General features: G+C 46.8%; 1 protein-coding gene across 2 annotated transcripts in view; it reads right to left on the reverse strand.

The window, feature by feature from the left end:
• UMODL1 (uromodulin like 1) overlaps positions 1-19660 on the reverse strand; it is a 133186-nt gene extending 113526 nt beyond the window's left edge. The window contains exons 1-2 of one of the 2 annotated variants that reach the window (XM_082245766.1): positions 19553-19660; positions 11887-11996 (exon numbers count right to left, since the gene is read on the reverse strand). In XM_082245766.1, the coding sequence (XP_082101892.1) occupies positions 11887-11962 (76 nt within the window). In that variant the 5' untranslated portion in view covers positions 11963-11996; positions 19553-19660. Of the gene's footprint in view, positions 1-11886; positions 12110-19552 lie in introns of those variants that run through there. The other variant, XM_082245765.1, reaches the window with a different exon arrangement.
• Positions 19661-20164: the final 504 nt, after the last annotated feature.

Below are 20164 nucleotides of genomic sequence, written 5' to 3' on the forward strand. Positions count from 1 at the left end.
CCTCCTGTCGCCGTGTGGGCTGGGAGAGGAAGGCAGACATACGTGTACCTCCCGACGCCGTGTGGGCATGGGAGAAGGACTGCTGCCTCCTGTCGCCGTGTGGGCTGGGAGAGGGGGACAGTCGGATGTGTGCCTCCCGACAAGCTGGTGAGCATGGGAGAAGACCCCCTACAGCGATGTGAAGCTAAGGAGGGTAACCACGAGTGAAGACGTCTCAAAGGTGAGAAGACAAAGTGTTCCATGTGAAGAGTGTGAAGAGTAAAGGGACCTGTTAAATGAACTGTGTTCAATGTGAAGAATCTGAAGAGTAAAGGATCCTGTTATAAATGAACATGTGCTGTGTGAAAGAAAACAAAGGGACATGTTCAATGGACAATGTTTGTGCTGTGTGAAAAGCAAACAAATGGACATTTGAGTGTCTGCTGTAGGATCAGCAGTGTCGGCCCAACAGTAGGTTGGAAAGACTTCTTAGGTAGGTTCCAGCTGTGAGAAGGTAGCCGCCCACAGAGGCAAGGATTTATTTTGTCTTTTATTTTATTTTGATGTTTTTGCTGCATGCACTTGTTTGATGAATAAATCAGTCTTGTTTTCAACCTCTAATCGGCTATCTCTCTGTGAAAACGCACCCCCAAAGGGGTCACCCATACGCCTACCACCGAGCTAATCCCTTACATATGGTGGAGGTATGCAGTGGGCAGAAGCAGCAAGATCCCTGCAAGGAAGTGCAAATGTTTGATGAACTTTGTCTGGTGCATGAGATTGCACAATCTATGTGTGCAGGAGAGAAGATCCTGACAGAAAAAAAAAAAAGTGTTTTAAAGAGACAGCGGTCTCAAAATTATTTGATGAACTTTGTTGTGTCTGGTGCAAGTGACTGCACAAACTGTGTGTGCAGGAAAAGAGATCTTGCAAGAGAGAGAGAAAAACTACATGTGTTAAAGAGACAGTGGTCTGAAAAATTTTTGCTGGACTGTGAAAAATTTGTTTGTGGAGTTATTGAAGATGGGGCGTTCAAAACGCCTGAAAAATGCAAAGATAGATGAAATGAGAGACCGGATTCTATGGATGGAGGGGATGTTGCCGTCTGAACCAGCCCCATCCATGCCTAAAGAGAGTCTACTAAAGAGGAAGGTTGTTGTCCCTAGCAACACTGATGAAACTGCTATGGAGACGCAGTGTGCTCAGATGAAAAGTAAACTCAAAATGGAGGAGATGTTGAAACATCTGATTATATCAAATGCAGCTCAACAGCAAGCAAATGCAGCTCAACAGCAGGCAAATGCGGATTTTCAGCAGAGCTTTGCAGCTCAACAAAAGGCTCATCAAGAGAGCATGGCAGGCTGGAAACAGAGACGCCAGCAGCCAATGGAGGCCATCGGTATGGAGGAAACCGAGTATGTGTGCAGGGCTAAGTTGGATGCCTTGCAACGGAAAATGGAAGAAAAGGAACAAGCCTTGGAATTGCTTAAAATGGAGCATAGAAACTTGCAGGAAACGAATGAACTACTCAAGTCTCATGTGTTACAGTGGGAAGAATCCACTGCTCTTCTTTTGGTCGAGTTGCAAAAACGCAGAGAGACTATAATGGAGAAAGATACCATCCTCATGGAAAAGGAAAGTGAAATTCAGACTTTGCAGAAGCAAAGTATGGCTGATATGTTGGAGTTGCGTAATCAGCTGGAAAAAAGTCTTCAGTGTTTGGAAGTTACAAAAATAGACCTGCAGGAGTCGCAGGAACAGAATGTCGCTCTGAAAACGACATTGTCTCTCAGCGACAACGAGAAAAGTGAAAGAGAGGCTAAATTACTGAGTACTGTGTATGAGCTCACCACTTTGAGCAATGTGGTAGATGAATTACGTGCAGACTGTGAAAGTTGGAAAGGTGAAGCCCAACGTTTCCAGCAGCAGTTAAAGGAGAAAGAAGCCTGTGTGGCAGAATTACAGTCTCATTCCCAGAAACTAGCCAATGAGGTGAAGGCTCTTATGCAGGGAAAAGAAGATTGTGAACATAAGAGGGAAAAAGTAGAGGCACAGCTTCTGGAATCGCAAGTCAAGGTGTCAGAAGGTGACCGATTGTGTGCTAAGCTGTCAGAGAAGGCAAACCGACTGCAGGTTGAGTTGGACAATGTTACAAATCAGCTTTCTCAAGCAGACAGCAAATCTAGAGAAATTGCGGAAGATTTTTCTATCTTGGAATCGCAGCTGCAAGACACGCAGGAACTCTTACAGGAAGAGAGGTGTCAAAGGCTGAGTTTTAGCACAAAGCTCAAACAAATGGAAGATGAGAAAAATGGCTTCCTGGAACAATTAAAAGAGGAGGAGGAAGCAAAGAAAAACCTATCAGAGCAAGTCGCAACATTGCAAGCTCAGATAGCGGATATGAAAAAACGCATGGAAGAAAGCGTTGGTTCATTACAGTGTGTTGAAGATGTGAAAAAGAAGTTTGATCAGATGCTTGGTGAAGAGAAGACTGTGTCTGCAAAATATGCAGAAGAACGCGCACGTGCAGAAACGGAGGTGCGTGATAACGAGAGCAAAGCCCTGTTCTTGGCTCGCTCTTTGGAGGAAGCTCTAGAGTGTAAGGCTGAACTAGAAAGTGTTAAACAGCTGCGTACAGAAATGGAAGAATTGGTCAGCTCCAAGGATGATGTTGTGAAAAGCGTTCAGGAGCTAGAAAAGTCTAAGCGAGCCTTAGAACAGCAAGTAGAAGAGATGAAGATTCCGTTGCAGGAACTGGAAGAGGAATTCCAGGCAACAGAGGATCTGTCCCAAAGAGGGGATAGTGTGCCTGATGCAGTTTTTAAAAGGATCAGTGTTTTGGGGTCTGTCCTGAGTGAGCCTCAGAAATGTGATGACATGTGGCTTGAATCACCCCTTTGGAATAAACCGTTCCTTCAAAAACTTCAAGCATTGGAAAATGTATCATTAGAACTTCAGCAAACAAAGGAGCTGAGTAAGAAATGTGATGATTTCTCAGTTCAGGCTGAAAACCTAGTGGAGAAAACTAAGGCTGTTGGTGAAAACGTGAAGCAAATGAATAAGTGCCTTTCAGGGAGTGTTTCCAAAATGGAACTGGTGAAAGACGGGTGGCAGAAGTTTGATCGTGATCTTAAGATGCATTCCATGTGGAATTCAGATAGAGAAAAGGAACTAGGTGACTTTGAGCGGTCAAATAGTTCAGCAGAAAGTGCATTGAAGAAACCTGTAAAAGAATGTGTTGCAGTTCCATGCTTCTTCACTGATGCAGAGAGGAGGTCTATAATGGATACCACCCAGATCGCTGGGTTCAACTGTGTTGTTGCCTTTGACCCATATGATGATGGAAGGAAAGTTGATAAAGTACAGACGTTTCCTGGAACAAAGCTAAGTGAAGCAGAGGTTCTCAAAGTGTTGTGGAAATCATTTGTTGATTGCAGAGAGAGGCGTCTTAAGAATGTTGAAGACTTTAAGACTAGCAAAATTGAGTTGCCTATGGATCACGGACCTCCATGGTGGATTGGACAGACGGTTATGAGGGACAAGCTGTCTGACATTTATGAGAAAGCTGTCAATGAAGATGACAGAAACGAGAAGGAGCAAAATGATGCCAAAAATGCAGTTGAAGAATGTGTATATGAGATGAGAGACAAACTGTGTGGCATTTATGAGAAATCTGTCAATGAAGATGACAAAACAGTTTCATCCGGAAGCTTGAGGATAATAGGAGGCTTATCAGTGAGTCAGCAGTGCCTGACACATGCGTGCCTGGAAATATGTGTCCCAACCCTAGGGTTGAAACAAGAGGGGGGGGTATGTGACAGGAAGTCAGGTAAATCTGGGAATGTAGTCACTGAGAGGAGACACATTCCCACCTGCTTTGAAAGTTCACTGATACTATAGGGTGTTGGCTGCAGAGAGAGCCAGCAGGAAGTTGAAAACCATTCAGCTGTTCAGAATGAGGAGATCAAGGCCTCTATAATTTGTCCAGAGAAAATCTATTGAGTGCTGCCTCCTGTCGCCGTGTGGGCTGGGAGAGGAAGGCAGACATACGTGTACCTCCCGACGCCGTGTGGGCATGGGAGAAGGACTGCTGCCTCCTGTCGCCGTGTGGGCTGGGAGAGGGGGACAGTCGGATGTGTGCCTCCCGACAAGCTGGTGAGCATGGGAGAAGACCCCCTACAGCGATGTGAAGCTAAGGAGGGTAACCACGAGTGAAGACGTCTCAAAGGTGAGAAGACAAAGTGTTCCATGTGAAGAGTGTGAAGAGTAAAGGGACCTGTTAAATGAACTGTGTTCAATGTGAAGAATCTGAAGAGTAAAGGATCCTGTTATAAATGAACATGTGCTGTGTGAAAGAAAACAAAGGGACATGTTCAATGGACAATGTTTGTGCTGTGTGAAAAGCAAACAAATGGACATTTGAGTGTCTGCTGTAGGATCAGCAGTGTCGGCCCAACAGTAGGTTGGAAAGACTTCTTAGGTAGGTTCCAGCTGTGAGAAGGTAGCCGCCCACAGAGGCAAGGATTTATTTTGTCTTTTATTTTATTTTGATGTTTTTGCTGCATGCACTTGTTTGATGAATAAATCAGTCTTGTTTTCAACCTCTAATCGGCTATCTCTCTGTGAAAACGCACCCCCAAAGGGGTCACCCATACGCCTACCACCGAGCTAATCCCTTACAGTGTTTATTGCGGATGCGGTGCGAATTCAGCCATACAAAGAGTATGGCTGAAATTCGCACCGCACATGAGATCGCATGTAATTTAGGAGCAGTGCGCTCCGAATTACATGCGATCTCCGCAATCGCACAAATGTGAACCAGCACTTAACAAAAATGTTTTGCATTAATGCATGTCCCCCAGTGAAGTACCCGGTCCCCATACACTTTTTTACGGTGATAACTTGTATATAAGCCTTTAAAATTAGGACTTTTCATGTTCGTGTCCCATAGACTTTAATAGAGTTCGCATGTTCAATAGAACTTTTTCTTTGTTCTAGATGTTCTGGTGCGAACCGAACAGGGGGGTGTTCAGCCCATCCCTACCATTAATCACAAAAGCAAGCTTTTATATTTAATCATTAACAATTCAATAAAGCCCCTTGGATTTCAGTGGCGGCCCGTGCATAGGGGGCGCCAGGGCGCCGCCCCCCCCCCTAAAAAAAAAGAAGGGAAAAAAAAAAAGACAAAAAGAACAATAAAGTTCGGAAAAAAAAAAAAAAGCGGTTCGCCGGCCAATGTGGTGGCTAAAGGGGGGGTGGGGGTTATGACCCAGAAGAGGCGCCGATTGGCTGCCTTTTGGGGGCGTAACCTGGGCGCAGGAAACAGCGCTTGGCCACCCCCACCTTCGTGATATCCTGGCTGTGATTGGTCCAGTCTCCAGCCTGGACCAATCATCATCCAGGATATCGCTGACGTCGAATGGGGGCGGTGCCGGTGCGTGCGTCAGTCACTCACCGTCACCGCCGCTCAGAGAAGAGGAGAGGCCGCCCGCCGGTTCCCGCCGCCGAGACGAGGGAGAAGGACCCGCAGCAGAAGAGGAGGAAGAAGCTGAGCCGCGCCACCGCCAGGTAAGTTTAAAGGGAGCACGCACGCTGCACTCTGCATCGATTGGGGTACAATGCTGGCACTCTGCAATCATTGGGGTACAATGCTAACACTCTGCAATCATTGGGGTACAATGCTGGCACTCTGCAATCATTGGGGGACAATGCTGGCACTCTGCAATCATTGGGGTACAATGCTGGCACTCTGCAATCATTGGGGGACAATGCTGGCACTCTGCAATCATTGGGGTACAATGCTGGCACTCTGCAATCATTGGGGGACAATGCTGGCACTCTGCAATAATTGGGGGACAATGCTGTGGCACTCTGCAATCATTGGGGGACAATGCTGTGGCGCTCTGCAATCATTGGGGGACAATGCTGTGGGCGCTCTGCAATCATTGGGGGACAATGCTGTGGCGCTCTGCAATCATTGGGGGACAATGCTGTGGCGCTCTGCAATCATTGGGGGACAATGCTGGCACGCTGCAATCATTGGGGGACAAAGCTGTGGCGCTCTGCAATCATTGGGGGACAATGCTGTGGCACTCTGCAATCATTGGGGGACAATGCTGTGGCGCTCTGCAATCATTGGGGGACAATGCTGTGGGCGCTCTGCAATCATTGGGAGACAATGCTGTGGCACTCTGCAATAATTGGGGAACAATGCTGTGGCGCTCTGCAATCATTGGGGGACAATGCTGGCACTCTGCAATCATTGGGGGACAATGCTGTGGCGCTCTGCAATCATTGGGGGACAATGCTGTGGCGCTCTGCAATCAATGGGGGACAATGCTGTGGCACTCTGCAATCATTGGGGGACAATGCTGTGGGCACTCTGCAATCATTGGGGGACAATGCTGTGGGCACTCTGCAATCATTGGGGGAAAATGCTGTGGCGCTCTGCAATCATTGGGGGACAATGCTGTGGCGCTCTGCAATCATTGGGGGACAATGCTGTGGCGCTCTGCAATCATTGGGGGACAATGCTGTGGCGCACTCTGCAATCATTGGGGACAATGCTGTGGCGCTCTGCAGTGATTGGGGACAATGCTGTGGCGCTCTGCAGTGATTGGGGACAATGCTGTGGCGCTCTGCATTAAAAAGGGGCTCGCACGCTGAACTCTGCATTGATGGGGGCACGGAACAGTTGCATTGAAGGGGGCACGCACGCTGAACTCTGCATTGTGGGGGCACAGCACAGTGTTTATTGCATTGAAGGGGGCACAGCACAGTGTTTATTGCATTGAAGAGGGCACAGCACAGTTGCATTGAAGGGGGCATGCACGCTGAACTCTGCATTGTGGGGGCACAGCACAGTGTTCATTGCATTAAAGGGGGCACAGCACAGTGTTTATTGCATTGAAGGGGGCAGAGCACAGTTGCATTGAAGGGGGCATGCACGCTGAACTCTGCATTGTGGGGGCACAGCACAGTGTTCATTGCATTGAAGGGGGCACAGCACAGTTGCATTGAAGGGGGCATGCACGCTGAACTCTGCATTGTTGGGGCACAGCACAGAGTTCATTGCATTGAAGGGGGCACAGCACAGTGTTTATTGCATTGAAGGGGGCACAGCACAGTGTTTATTGCATTGAAGGGGGCATAGCACAGTGTTCATTGCATTGAAGGGGGCACAGCACAGTGTTTATTGCATTGAAGGGGGCACAGCACAGTGTTTATTGCATTGAAGGGGGCACAGCACAGTGTTTATTGCATTGAAGGGGGCATAGCACAGTGTTCATTGCATTGAAGGGGGCACAGCACAGTGTTTATTGCATTGAAGGGGGCATGCACGCTGAACTCTGCATTGTTGGGGCACAGCACAGAGTTCATTGCATTGAAGGGGGCACAGCACAGTGTTTATTGCATTGGAGGGGGCACAGCACAGTGTTTATTGCATTGAAGGGGGCATAGCACAGTGTTCATTGCATTGAAGGGGGCACAGCACAGTGTTTATTGCATTGAAGGGGGCACAGCACAGTGTTTATTGCATTGAAGGGGGCACAGCACAGTGTTTATTGCATTGAAGGGGGCATAGCACAGTGTTCATTGCATTGAAGGGGGCACAGCACAGTGTTTATTGCATTGAAGGGGGCATGCACGCTGAACTCTGCATTGTTGGGGCACAGCACAGTGTTCATTGCATTGAAGGGGGCACAGAACAGTGTTTATTGCATTGAAGGGGGCACAGCGCAGTGTTCATTACATTGAAGGGGGCACAGAACAGTGTTTATTGCATTGAAGGGGGCACAGCACAGTGTTTATTGCATTGAAGGGGGCATAGCACAGTGTTCATTGCATTGAAGGGGGCACAGCACATTGTTCATTGCATTGAAGGGGGCACAGCACAGTTGCATTGAAGGGGGCACGCACGCTGAACTCTGCATTGTGGGGGCACAGCACAGTGTTTATTGCATTGAAGGGGGCATAGCACAGTGTTCATTGCATTGAAGGGGGCACGCACGCTGGTCTCTGCATTGAAAGGGGGCATGTACACTGGTCTCTGCATTGAAAGGGGGCATGTACGCTGGTCACTGCATTGAAAGGGGGCATATACCATCTCCTGTACCATGACCTGTGACATGCCTATACCATATCTGTGCCATGCCTATACCATCTCCTGTACCATCACCTATGCCATGCCTATACCATCACCTGTGCCATGCCTGTACCATGACTTCAAAGTCACGCAATTGCGTTTTTTGACGCGAAGCAATACCTATTACATTTTTCTTTTTGCGCCCCCCCCCCCCCCCCCCAAAAAAAATTTTGAGCACCAGCCGCCACTGTTGGATTTTTATATTACCAACAGTTAAATTATTAAATCAAGCTTGTTTGATCGAGGCAAAACTAAACTAACTGGTTAAGGGTCAGTAAAGATGAATATGCTCATGCATCTTGATACTCTCAAACTACCCAACCTTTCAAGCAAGTTAGAAACATAGAAAAGTAATGTCAGAAAAAGACAGAGTAGTCCATCAGTTCTGCCAGTTCGTATTTTTTTTTTTTTTTTTTTTTTTATTGTGCTGACAGCACGACAGCACTTAAGTTTGGTGATTGGGCAACAGCAGCGTTGTCGGGCTCATACCTCTTACCTGTAAGCAGCAGGTCATTTTTGGGGCATCTGGCCTTAGATCTGGGCAGTTGGAGAAGGGGTAAGTACAGTACTTATATGTACTATTTTCCCACCTGTCTTCTTTTAGGGATGTATGAGGTTCTGCAATGGGCAGTCCTTGCTCTTGCATGAAACCAAGCGCACATAATGGTGTTTAGGCACTGAACAGAAAGCGGGTATTGCCATCAAAGCTGTCTTTGCCTATTTTAAGCTGCCTGGGGCAAGCAGGAGTTGGCTTTGAAATGTACCTCTTTATTTCAATTTAAACTAGCCCTGGAAATAAAAATCCTGATAATTTCAAATCATTCTCTAGATTACTGAAAGCAGGATCAGAGTATTGTATGAGCACTGCTGTCACTTACATAAATCATGCTGGGCTCCAGTGCTGACAGTAATTTGCAACCTAAATTTAAACAAGGTGATCAGCCCTGAGAATATCTGCCCTTACAGTGCCAAGGTCACGTGGTGTCAGATGGAGGCAGTGACATGAATCTCTTTTTGCAATGTCATATCACCAATGCTACAGCACTGGTCACATGACCAACCACCAAGGAGAGGCAGGAGCACCAGGTTCTGCACAAAACAGTTTTTAGCATTCGTATTGACTCTATATTGATATGATGAATTATCTTCTTAAAAACTGAATTCCAGGAAGACAGCTCAACACACAGCTGAAACACATACTGCCTCTGTAAACTGTTCCACCTGCCAAACAATTTTTAGATCTGTTAAGCCAGTTTTGTGACTGACCCCTTCAACCAGTGGCGGGACAGGGTTGTCCAGCACCCAGGGCAAGGATCCAGAATTGCACCCCCCTCCATCACTGTTAATACATTCCATGTAACGGCCTTACAACCCTGTGTCTATTCTTTGCCCCCTTGGTCATCTGCGCCTAGGGCAACTGTATCTTCTGTCCACTCCTTGCCCCGGTCCTACCTGCAACACGGCACAGTCAGCTGTAGACTCCTGTTTTCTTTCTTTTTTTTACTTGCCAAACAGAAATTTTACATTGCAGGACTGCACTTCAACTGTGAGCCAATCGCTTGGCTTACAGTTGCATTGCGGCTCCATTTATCAATATAAAAGCGAGAGCTCCTTGCTATAATTCCTGACTCTGAACCTGTCCATCTGGGAGCTTTGGATGTTCCTGATCACCTTTCTGGGTTCCTCATGTTACATACCATATTTACATTAATATAATATAATATAGCACTCTCCTAGTGTAGTGTAGTGTAGTGTAGTGTAGTGTAGTGTAGTGTAGTGTAGTGTAGTGTGGTGTAGGCTGCTATGCAAAAAATTGAGTTAGCTCCACTGTAATAAGAAGAGCAAGGGGTTGATTGAATAGGGCTGTTCAGTGTTTCACAGGCTGCAGCTCTGTTGCTTTCCTTTGACTTTTAGAGGATTCCAGAACCATAGTGGGAGAAAGAACAGGGCATGTAGCCTGACTATTTATAGATTCCGGCCAATACATGGCAAGGTATGCCCAGTAGGTGGTGAGAAAGCCTATAAATAATCTGAGGCCTGAGCTCTAGGTGCAGTGTTCCTGGGTCCAGTCCTGCAGGAGAAGACCCCTGTGCAGGGGCTCTGCCCCTGGTACAGGACCTTAGAAGAAGCTTTTAGGAAGGCATAGAGGTCCTAGCTACGCTTAGCTGGGGAGCCTATTCACAATTTCAGGTCTGGGGACTAAGTTGGGTCAGAAGAAGTTCATTGGAGAGAGCCAGGAGGAAGTTAGTGAATTAGAGTACAGCTGTCCTATGGGTGTACATTTATCTCACAAGGAAGAGCCTGGTGGATATTGGCAGGAGGCAACTGATGATCCTGTTGCTCTGTGAGTAATGGCACTTTTCCACTGCAAGTACCAGCTCGGCTCTACTCGGCCCTGCTTGGCCCTGCTTGGCCCGGTTTGCTTTTCAACTGCTGGTACCGCATGGTATGGTGTTGGAACGGTTCGGTACGGAACGGTATGGTTTGCTTTTCCACTAAAGTAGTACTAAAGTTAAGTGGGTGGGATAACAATGGGGTGGGTGGGTTTCTCTGACCAATCAGTGGCTAGTAGTGACTGCATGCAAAGGATTGTGGGATATGGTACCGGGTATGGTACCTCTTGGAACCACAATCGAGGTGGTACTGTTTTTGAGAGCCGTACTGTTTGGTTCCATGCAGTGGAAAAGTGCTGCCGTACCGTACCGAACCGTTCCTACACCGTACCATGCGGTACCAGCAGTGGAAAAGCACAAAAGCGAGCCGAACCGTTCGGTTCCATGCAGTGGAAAAGCGCCATAAATGACCCCAGAGCTGTGACTGTGTAGTAGCTTTTAACTCTGGAAGGAGTAAAGGGTAACCATCGGCATAGAGATCCTGTGGGACATTCCTTGTTTTGTGCAGTGCCCCCAAAAGTGTGGAGTCCTGAAGTTGTTCAGTTCTACAGTTTATTGGGGTATCCAATGCTCCCTATCTTTATCTGGGTTCATTGTTCCCCATAAATATGACCAATAATGGGTAGAAAAGGTGTGAAGAGCAGAGAACTCGAAGAGAGTCTCAGAGAGATATTAGAGACAGTCAGGTGATTTAACTCTTCAGTACATCCATCCTCAAACAGGGTTCCTCCAGAGGTTGGTAGGGGTTCCTTGAGCTGTGGCTGATTAACCCCCCATCTAATGGTGCCAGTTCTGTGGCCAACTCCACTTGGCAGAGCCAGCTGCATGACACCAATGATCTTTTTAGCTGCCTTTAAGGGTGGCATTCTGACCACCACTGAAATGGGGTGCATTTTTTCTACTGGCAACCAATGTAGGGGGCATATTATCCTTTGATCCCCAATTAACTTAAAAATTACTTAAAAATTATTAAAAATTATTACAAGGGTTCCTCTGGGACATAAATGTTGAGAAAGGCTGCTCTTCCAAAAAACCCAATATCAACTTTGGGTGGACTGACCCTTAAAAAAAAAAAAAAGACGGAACAGTGCAAGAAGAAAATGTCGCAAATTACAGTAACCCAACAGATTGATCCTATTTCCTCCTTCACCGATTGGACCCCAATAAAGTTGTTGGTTGTTATGTGTTATGTTTTGTTAAGAGCTGCGCAAACTGTTGGCGCTATATAAATCCTGTATAATAATAATGTATTTTGCATCCCATCAATGCCCGGTGTACCATCTTATTAAATAAACCTGTATGTCCCCGATGGCCTGAGCTCCCTTCATTTCTCTATAGAGGCAAAGTAACAAGTGATGTGGCACTTACCGAGCATCTGTCCACTTCCCAGAGCTGCAGCCAGGCCAAGGATGACCACCTTGTATAGAAAATTCTTTATGTCCATGGTCCTGACCTACAGATCCAAAACAATAATCAGCCTGAAAAAAAATAATAATCGTAAACTGTCCCTGGAATGGCAGCTTTGTTTTCCTCGTCTTGTGATATGAGAAGACTGGATAAAGCGGAGGAGATCCGTTGGGTATTCCGTGCTGCCTCATTAATTTCTTCTGTAGAGCCAAACCCCTCCTGTGACACATCTGAGCCTCTGCACAGTGCCATAATTACAGCAGAGCAGCAAAGTCACACCTGGCCAATGTGACTTTATCTTTCAGCAAGGAGAGCGGCATGTGGACTGTAACATGTATGGCAATCTTTTCTGCACTTTGCACTACAACGCTGACTTTTTGTTTTTTAAAGTGTGCACCTAATGTATACCAAATGATATTCATAGCCTGGACTGAAATATTATAAGCAGTGCTTCACTGTAATTCTGTGAATCCAATGGGAAGGAGATAAATGAAAGACAAAAATTAGGATTGAACGCGGAGTTCCACCCAAACGTGGAATTTCCGCTCATCTGCTTCCTCCCCCACTCCGGTGCCACATTTGGCACCTTTCCGGGGGGGGGGGGGGGAACGGGTACCTGTTTTTGACAGATACGCTTCCCCGTTTTTGGGAGACAGCACGGCGGCGCTGTACCTCTGAAGTTCCTTCCCCTTTCTCCTTCCCCCTCCCGCCGAGCCAATTAGAATGCACAGGGTGCTTCGTGCATGCGCAGTAGGGAACCGGCTGTGAAGTCGAAAGGCTTCAATGCCGGTTTTCCTCACAGTGAATGGCGGCGGCAGCACCCAGCAGCCAATCCGAAAAACCGGCTGGGGTGCTGACATCGTGGGCTCCCTGGACAGGTAAGTGTCTATATATTAACTACTTTACCACCGGAGGATTTTGCTGTCTTATGTCCAGGCCACTTTTTGCGATTCGGCACTGTGTGACTTTAACTGACAATTGCGCAGTCATGCAACGCCATACCCAAACGAAATTTACGTCCTTTTTTTCCCACAAACAGAGCTTTTTTTTGGTGGTATTTGATCACCTGTGTAATTTTTACTTTTTGCGCTATAAACAAAAAAAGAACGTAAATTTTGAAAAAATAACAATATTTTTCACATTTTTTTATATGAAATTCCCCCCCCAAAAAAAAGTAAAAATCAAACTTTTTTTTTACATTTTTGGCCAATTTGTTTTCTGCTACCTATGTTTGGTAAAAAAAATCACAATGAGCGTATTTTGATTGGTTTGCGCAAAAGTTATTGCGTTTACTAACTAAGGGAAAGATTTCTGTCATTTTTGGTGTTTTTTTTTTTTAACGAGTAATGGCGGCGATCTGAGATTTTTTTTTTTGCGGGACTGCGACATTGCGGCAGACAGATCGGATCCCTGACTGACATTTTTGACACTTTTAGGGGTACCAGTGACATTACTACAGTAATCAGTGCTATACATATGCACTGTTACTGTAAAAATCACACTGGCAGGGAAGGGGTTAATTTGTTTGGAAAAGGAGGGGTTAATGTATGCCTGGTGCTTACTGACATGTGTGGGGAGAGGTGACTGAGTGACACAGGGACAGATCGCAGGTTCAGCTATGCTGAACCCTGCAATCCGTCACTGTCTGTCACTTAGGAGATCCGCCCGCTTTGTTTGCACAAGCGGGCGGATCTCCACACTCGATTCCCCGACAATCGGGGAAGAGCGGCGGTGATCACCGCTGCTCCCCCCCTGGCCCGACTCCCGCTGTGACTGAATACAGCGGGAGCGAGCCTCCGGCGGCACGCGTGCGCCACCCACAAGGGGAGGAGTCCAGCGACGTAGGTCTACGTCGCTGGACGGGAACGAGCCACTGTGCCGCAGTACAGGCACAGTGAGCGGGGGTAAAGTGGTTAAAAGTCAGCAGCTACAGTATTTGTAGCTGCTGACTTTTCATTTTTTTTTCCACAGCTGGAACGCCGCTTTAATTTGACCCTAAGGGAAGACATTAAAATTACATGGCTAAAAACAGAACTAGTGCTTAAAGCAGAACTATAGGCAAAACTTTATTTTCTCATTTTGGGTTAGGTGGATTCTATTTATCATCATTAGTCATTTAGGTCAACATTGGATCATTCAGAGATCCTCACTGAACTTCTGGAGAGAGTTTGCTGCACTGAAAGTAAAGGGGCTGAATAATTTTGCACGCCCAATTTTTCAGTTTTTTATTTGTTAAAAAAGTTTGAAATATCTAATAAATTTCGTTCCACTTCATGATTGTGTCCCACTTGTTGTTGATTCTTCACAAAAAAATTACAGTTTTATATCTTTATGTTTGAAGCCTGAAATGTGGCAAAAGGTCGCAAAGTTCAAGGGGACCGAATACTTTCGCAAGGCACTGTATGTGAGTGGCATATTCAATAACATTTGTAAACTGAATTATGCTATGTGACATAATTTTACCCGTACATGAGCATCACCACCTAATGGTTGGAGAAGGAGAAGATAAGTCTCGGACCCTGACATAGGATGTACAAAATATCGGCCCATATCGGCCGATACCGATACGTTGTAACCAATATATCGATATCGGCCCTTAAAAAACCATATCGGTCTATCCCTAGTTCACACAGGTCTGGGGCAGCTGCATAAGGGTCCTGTGCGTGTTAGGGCAAAAATTCTGACCTGATTCGCACCTGAATGAGTGAACAGACACGCACCGGACCCCATGCACGAACCCGCAGCCGCACATACAGTATGTGAACCCGGCCTTTCTGCCACTTTCACTCTCGGTGATAATGGTAAACAGGACAAATAAAGAGGGGGAAGTTCTCTGACATCTCCTTTGTAGTGAACAAGCATGCTGTGTTCCTGTGAAACGCGTATATCAATTGTATCCTGTTTGATGCTTGACATGTGTAAATAAAGGATCTTACTTTGTCCAAGTGCAGTGGTGGTGTGTGGCCGATTCTTCTCCTATATCTGTGACCCAACGGTGGCGGCACCCACACTGGATTGCTGATTATTCATTCATCTGAGTGGTGTACACACTCTTTGGCATTGGGGGAATCTCCCTAACATAGGCACAGACAGCAATAAATACTGACAGGGGTTCTAATCTCCTCTCCACTCTAAAAAATTCAACTAAAAAAAGTTTTCCCTTTAAATTATACGTTGACCCCTTACTGCCACCTCCCACTGGCCTTTTAAGGGTTTACAATGCCAGAGACCTTACATGGGCTTCCCAATCATGTGAGCACTGTAATTGGCTGCCACAGTGATCAGAAGCCCATCTATAGGCCTTCTGATGGTCACTGTGTGAGCGGGGGCTGTTGGTGATAATAGTGCTGGGGGTTTGAATACAGTCCCATCACAAAACATAAACACATATTGTATATATGGAAGCATGAGACAAAGCCTCTGTGCTCCCATATATACAGTATGTGTACAGTCAGCAGCAACAGGTTAGAATGCAATCTAAACTTGTCTTCAAACTTTAGACAAATGACAGACAGCACAACTTCTTGTAGAACAAGCCAGTAGCCATTTGTGTGTTTGAGATTCCTGAGATCTCAGCCAATCAGCGATCCCAGATCGTGGGATCATTGGGAATTAATTTTTTTTTTTTTTTTTATCCTTTTAATAATTCATTGATGCCTACATGCCCAGAGCATATATTGTAGCGTCATTTTTCAGTTCACTAAGGCAAACCCTCTATGAATATTTTGCATACCTTTTATAAATAAACTATATTGTCAAAAGTATTGGGACGCCTGCCATTACAAGAACATGAACTTTAATGGCATCCCAGTCTTAGTCCGTAGGGTTCAATATTGAGTTGGCCCACCCTTTGCAGCTATAACAGCTTCAACTCTTCTGGGAAGGCTGTCCACAAGGTTTAGGAATGTGTCTATGGGAATGTTTGACCATTCTTCCAGAAGCGCATATGTGAGGTAAGGAACTGATGTTGGACAAGAAGGCCTGGTTTGCAGTCTCCGCTCAAATTTATCCCAAAGGTGTTCTATCGGGTTGAGGTCAGAACTCACGTTCCTCCACCCCAAACTCGGTCATCCATGTCTTTATGGACCTTGCTTTGTGCACTGGTCTAAATCATTTGGTGGAGGGGGTATTATGGTGTGGGGTTGTTTTTCAGGGGTTGGGCTTGGCCCCTTAGTTCCAGTGAAGGGAACTCTTGATGCATCAGCATACCAAGACATTTTGGACAATTCCATGCTCCCAACTTTGTGGGAAGAGTTTGGGGATGGCCCCTTCCTGTTCAAACATGACTGCGCACCAGTGCACAAAGCAAGCTCCATAAAAACGTGGATGAGTGAGATGGGGGTGGAGGAACTTGACTGGCCTGCACAGAGTCCTGACCTCAACTCGATAGAACACCTTTGGGATGAATTAGAGCAGAGATTCCCAAAAGTAGTTCATGCACTACTTTTGGCAACTTCGGGGGCGATTTCAATAGACAACAGTGCATGAACCCGCACAGATGTCTCTCAAATCGCCCCCGAAGTCGGACAAAAATGCCAGTTTGAAATCGTGCAAATTCAGTTGAACTCGCACGCTTTCAAACCCACCCTCAGTGTTAGCAAGGGCTTAGGGTTTATTAGGACAGTCCTGAACGCAAGCTGCCTTTGTTTTTGCACCCACAAGTTGTATGCATGCAACCTATAGAGGTGGTTGCATGGACACAGTGGCATTTTAACCGCTTTACGACCGCCCTATTGTATTTTTACTGCTACAGGGGGGCCGCTGTGCGCAGTATCACGTATATTTACCTGTACTTCCGCGTCGCAGGAGCGAATGCATGCCGCTGGACTGTTCACCCCCACTGTAATTGTGCACAGGGTAGCCAATCAGCGGGTATTGCAGACTCGATGAACACCGGCACCCGCCGATCATTTGTTACACAGGCAGCACGGCGGTCTGCCTATGTAAACAAGGCAGATTGCCGTTATCTCAGTAAGGAAGGCATGGATCCTGTGTTCCTCCAAACCAGTGACATGAATCAAAGTCTTCCTTTAGAAAAAGCACCTCCCACACAGTGCACAAACACTGGCTAGGCACACAGTTAACCCTTTGATTGCCCTTGATGTTAACCCCTTCCCAGCCAGTGTCATTAGTACAGTGACAGTGCATATTTTTAGCACTGATCACTCTATTAGTGTCACCTGTCCCCAAAAAGTGTCAAAAGTGTCAGTTAGTGCCCGATTTGTCACCCGCAATATCGCAGTCCCGCTAAAAGTCGCCAATCGCCGTCACTACTAGTAAAATATAAATAAATAATTAAATAAATAAAAATTCCATAAATATATCCCACAGTTTGTAGACGCGATAACTTTGGCGCAAACTAATCAACATACGCTTACTGGAATTTTTTTTTTGTAACTAAAAACATAGCAGAATATATATTGGCCTAAATCAGGGGTGGAGAACCTCCGGCCCGCGGGCCGTATGCGGCCCGCACGATCCTTCTGTCCGGCCCGCGATCCGTGCCGCTGTGTCAGAAGAAGCCGATGGCTCCGTTCTGACACTGTGAATCTCCGAAAAGGCTGGACCCAAGGCGCAGAGCAGTGCGCTTTGAGCCTGCCCATTTGTGTGACAATAGCGAATGAAAATGTCATTGGCCGAGGAGGAGGCGGGAGGCGGGACGCGGGAGGACTCGAAGAGACGCGGGGACTGAAGAGAGGAAGCCGGCCGCCGCTACAACAGTTAAGTGCTCTGGGGCTTGGCACGCTGTTCACTCTGCATTGTGGCCAATCACTCCGCATTGAAAGGGGGCACGCTCTGGGCACTCTACATTAAAAGGGGGCACGCTCTGGGCACTGCGCATTAAAAGGGGGCACGCTCTGGGCACTGCACATTAAAAGGGGGCACGCTCTGGGCACTCCGCATTGAAAGGGGGCACGCTGTGGGCACTCCACATTGAAAGGGGGCACGCTGTGGGCACTCCGCATTGAATGGGGGCACGCTGTGGTCAATCACTCCGCATTGAAATGGGGCACGCTGTGGTCAATCACTCCGCATTGAAAGGGGGCACGCTGTGGGCACTCCGCATTGAATGGGGGCACGCTGTGGTCAATCACTCCGCATTGAAATGGGGCACGCTGTGGTCAATCACTCCGCATTGAAAGGGGGCACGCTCTGGGCACTCCGCATTGAAAGGGGGCACGCTGTGGGCACTCCGCATTGAAAGGGGGCACGCTGTAGTCAATCACTCTGCATTGAAAGGGGGCACGCTGTGGTCAATCACTCCGCATTGAAAGGGGGCACGCTGTGGGCACTCCGCATTAAAAGGGGGCATGCTCTGGGCACTCCGCATTGAAAGGGGGCACGCTCTGGGCACTCCGCATTGAAAGGGGGCATGCTCTGGGCACTCCGCATTGAAAGGGGGCACGCTCTGTGCACTCCGCATTGAAAGGGGGCACGCTGTGGTCACTCTGCATTGAAAGGGGGGCACGCTGTGGTCAGTCTGCATTGAAAGGGGGCACACTATACCTTGATTACTGAAGGCCCCTTTCACACTTTTGTGACCTCAAAGTCACGCAATTTTTTACAGCGTTTTTTGCCGCAAATCAATGCCTATTACATTTATGCATACATTTTGTACGGCCCCCAAATGATGTTACAAAAATCCAAATGGCCCTTGGTAGAAAAAAGGTTCCCCACCCCTGGCCTAAATTGATGAAAACATTTTTTTTTTCTTTTATTGGATATGTATTGGATATGTTTCATAGCGGAAAGTAAAAAGTATTGTTTTTTTTTTTTTCCAAAATTGTCAGGCTTTTGTTTATAGCGCAAAAAAAAAAAAACGCAGAGGTGATCAAATACCACCAAAAAAAAGCTCTATGTGTGGGGAAAAAAGGACATCAATTTTTATTTGGGTACAGTGTCGCCTGACCGCGCAATTGTCAGTTAAAATAATGCAGTGCCGTATCACAAAAAATGGCCTGGTCATGAAAGGGGGGTAAAACCTTCCAGAGGTCAAGTGGTAAAAAGATTAAAACATAAAGTTTCCACTCACAAGTTTACTGGGTAAAACAAACTTGTAATGCCGGTTCGGAACCAGCAGCGCAGCATGCGCTGCAAGAGGCGGATGTGACATCACCGAACGTTCTCGTCGAATGCATTTCGTCCTCCCACTGGGTCAAAAAATGGCCTGGTCATTAAGGGGGTAAATCCTCCGGAGCTGAAGTGTTTAAAATGCTGTCAGCTGTTCCTGCATGGCTCTGAATGCAGACAGTGTGCGTTCCAGGCCATGCAGCTACTCCTGCACAGCTGTCAAATTTTGGCATGTGGCTGTGTCCGTGAAGCTGCTGCATCTGCAGCCACCTCTACAAGCTGCCTGCATGCAGCTCAGGGCGGACGCAGGTGCAGTAACACAGGCAGCCCGGGCCAGGGCCAGCACCCATCTCAATCCATGGCTGCAGATACTGCAACATCTATATACAATACTATAAACTGCTCTGGAGGAATAAAAGCCAGAATTTTATTTTACCTCTTCAAAACTCTTCATGTGTCAACTTTGAAGGTTTCAGGAAAAAGTTGTCAGAGATAAAAGATACAATTAGCTTTTGGGCGCAGCAGGTGCACAAAAATAGAAAGTCACATGACTTACCAGCACCAATCAGTACGTGTTCTGCAAGTCATTTGATGAGGATGCTACAGGCCTTTACACGCAGTTTGAAGAGACCGGTCCCTGGGCTCCCTATTAACTTGTTTTTCCCACTGCGAGAATGGCATCTGCGTAATAAGTCAACTGATGTTACCAGGGAGAGCAAGCCAATTGTATGACTGGGAAAAAATAGCCGGCGTTTAAAGATGGCAGAGGAAGAAATCCAAGGAATCATTATTTTCAGGAACTAACATGTTTCTTAAAGAGAAACATATGTCTGTTTAATAAAATAAAATAAATACAAATCAGCAATTACAAATACTGTAGCTGCTGGATTTTAATAAAAAGACATAAGGCCCCGTTCACACTGGGGCGATCCGACTTCCCTGGGCGACCACACAGGTTGCGGCGCGGTGCTCACACCGCGACCTCGGAGCGGCCGGCACGGACTTCATAACATTGAAGTCTATGCAGGTCGCTCCGGGTCGCCCCAAAGAAGCTCTGGACCCTTTTTCTAAGTCGGAGCGACTTGTGTCGCTCCTATTAGAACGGGTCCACAGCTTCTGTATGGCAGGCGACCTACGGCGACCTGTCAGGCGACCAGGTCGCCTGACA

The sequence above is a fragment of the Pelophylax lessonae genome (genome assembly GCF_965119305.1).
Source record: "Pelophylax lessonae genome assembly, chromosome: 2".
Classification (NCBI taxonomy): domain Eukaryota; kingdom Metazoa; phylum Chordata; class Amphibia; order Anura; family Ranidae; genus Pelophylax; species Pelophylax lessonae.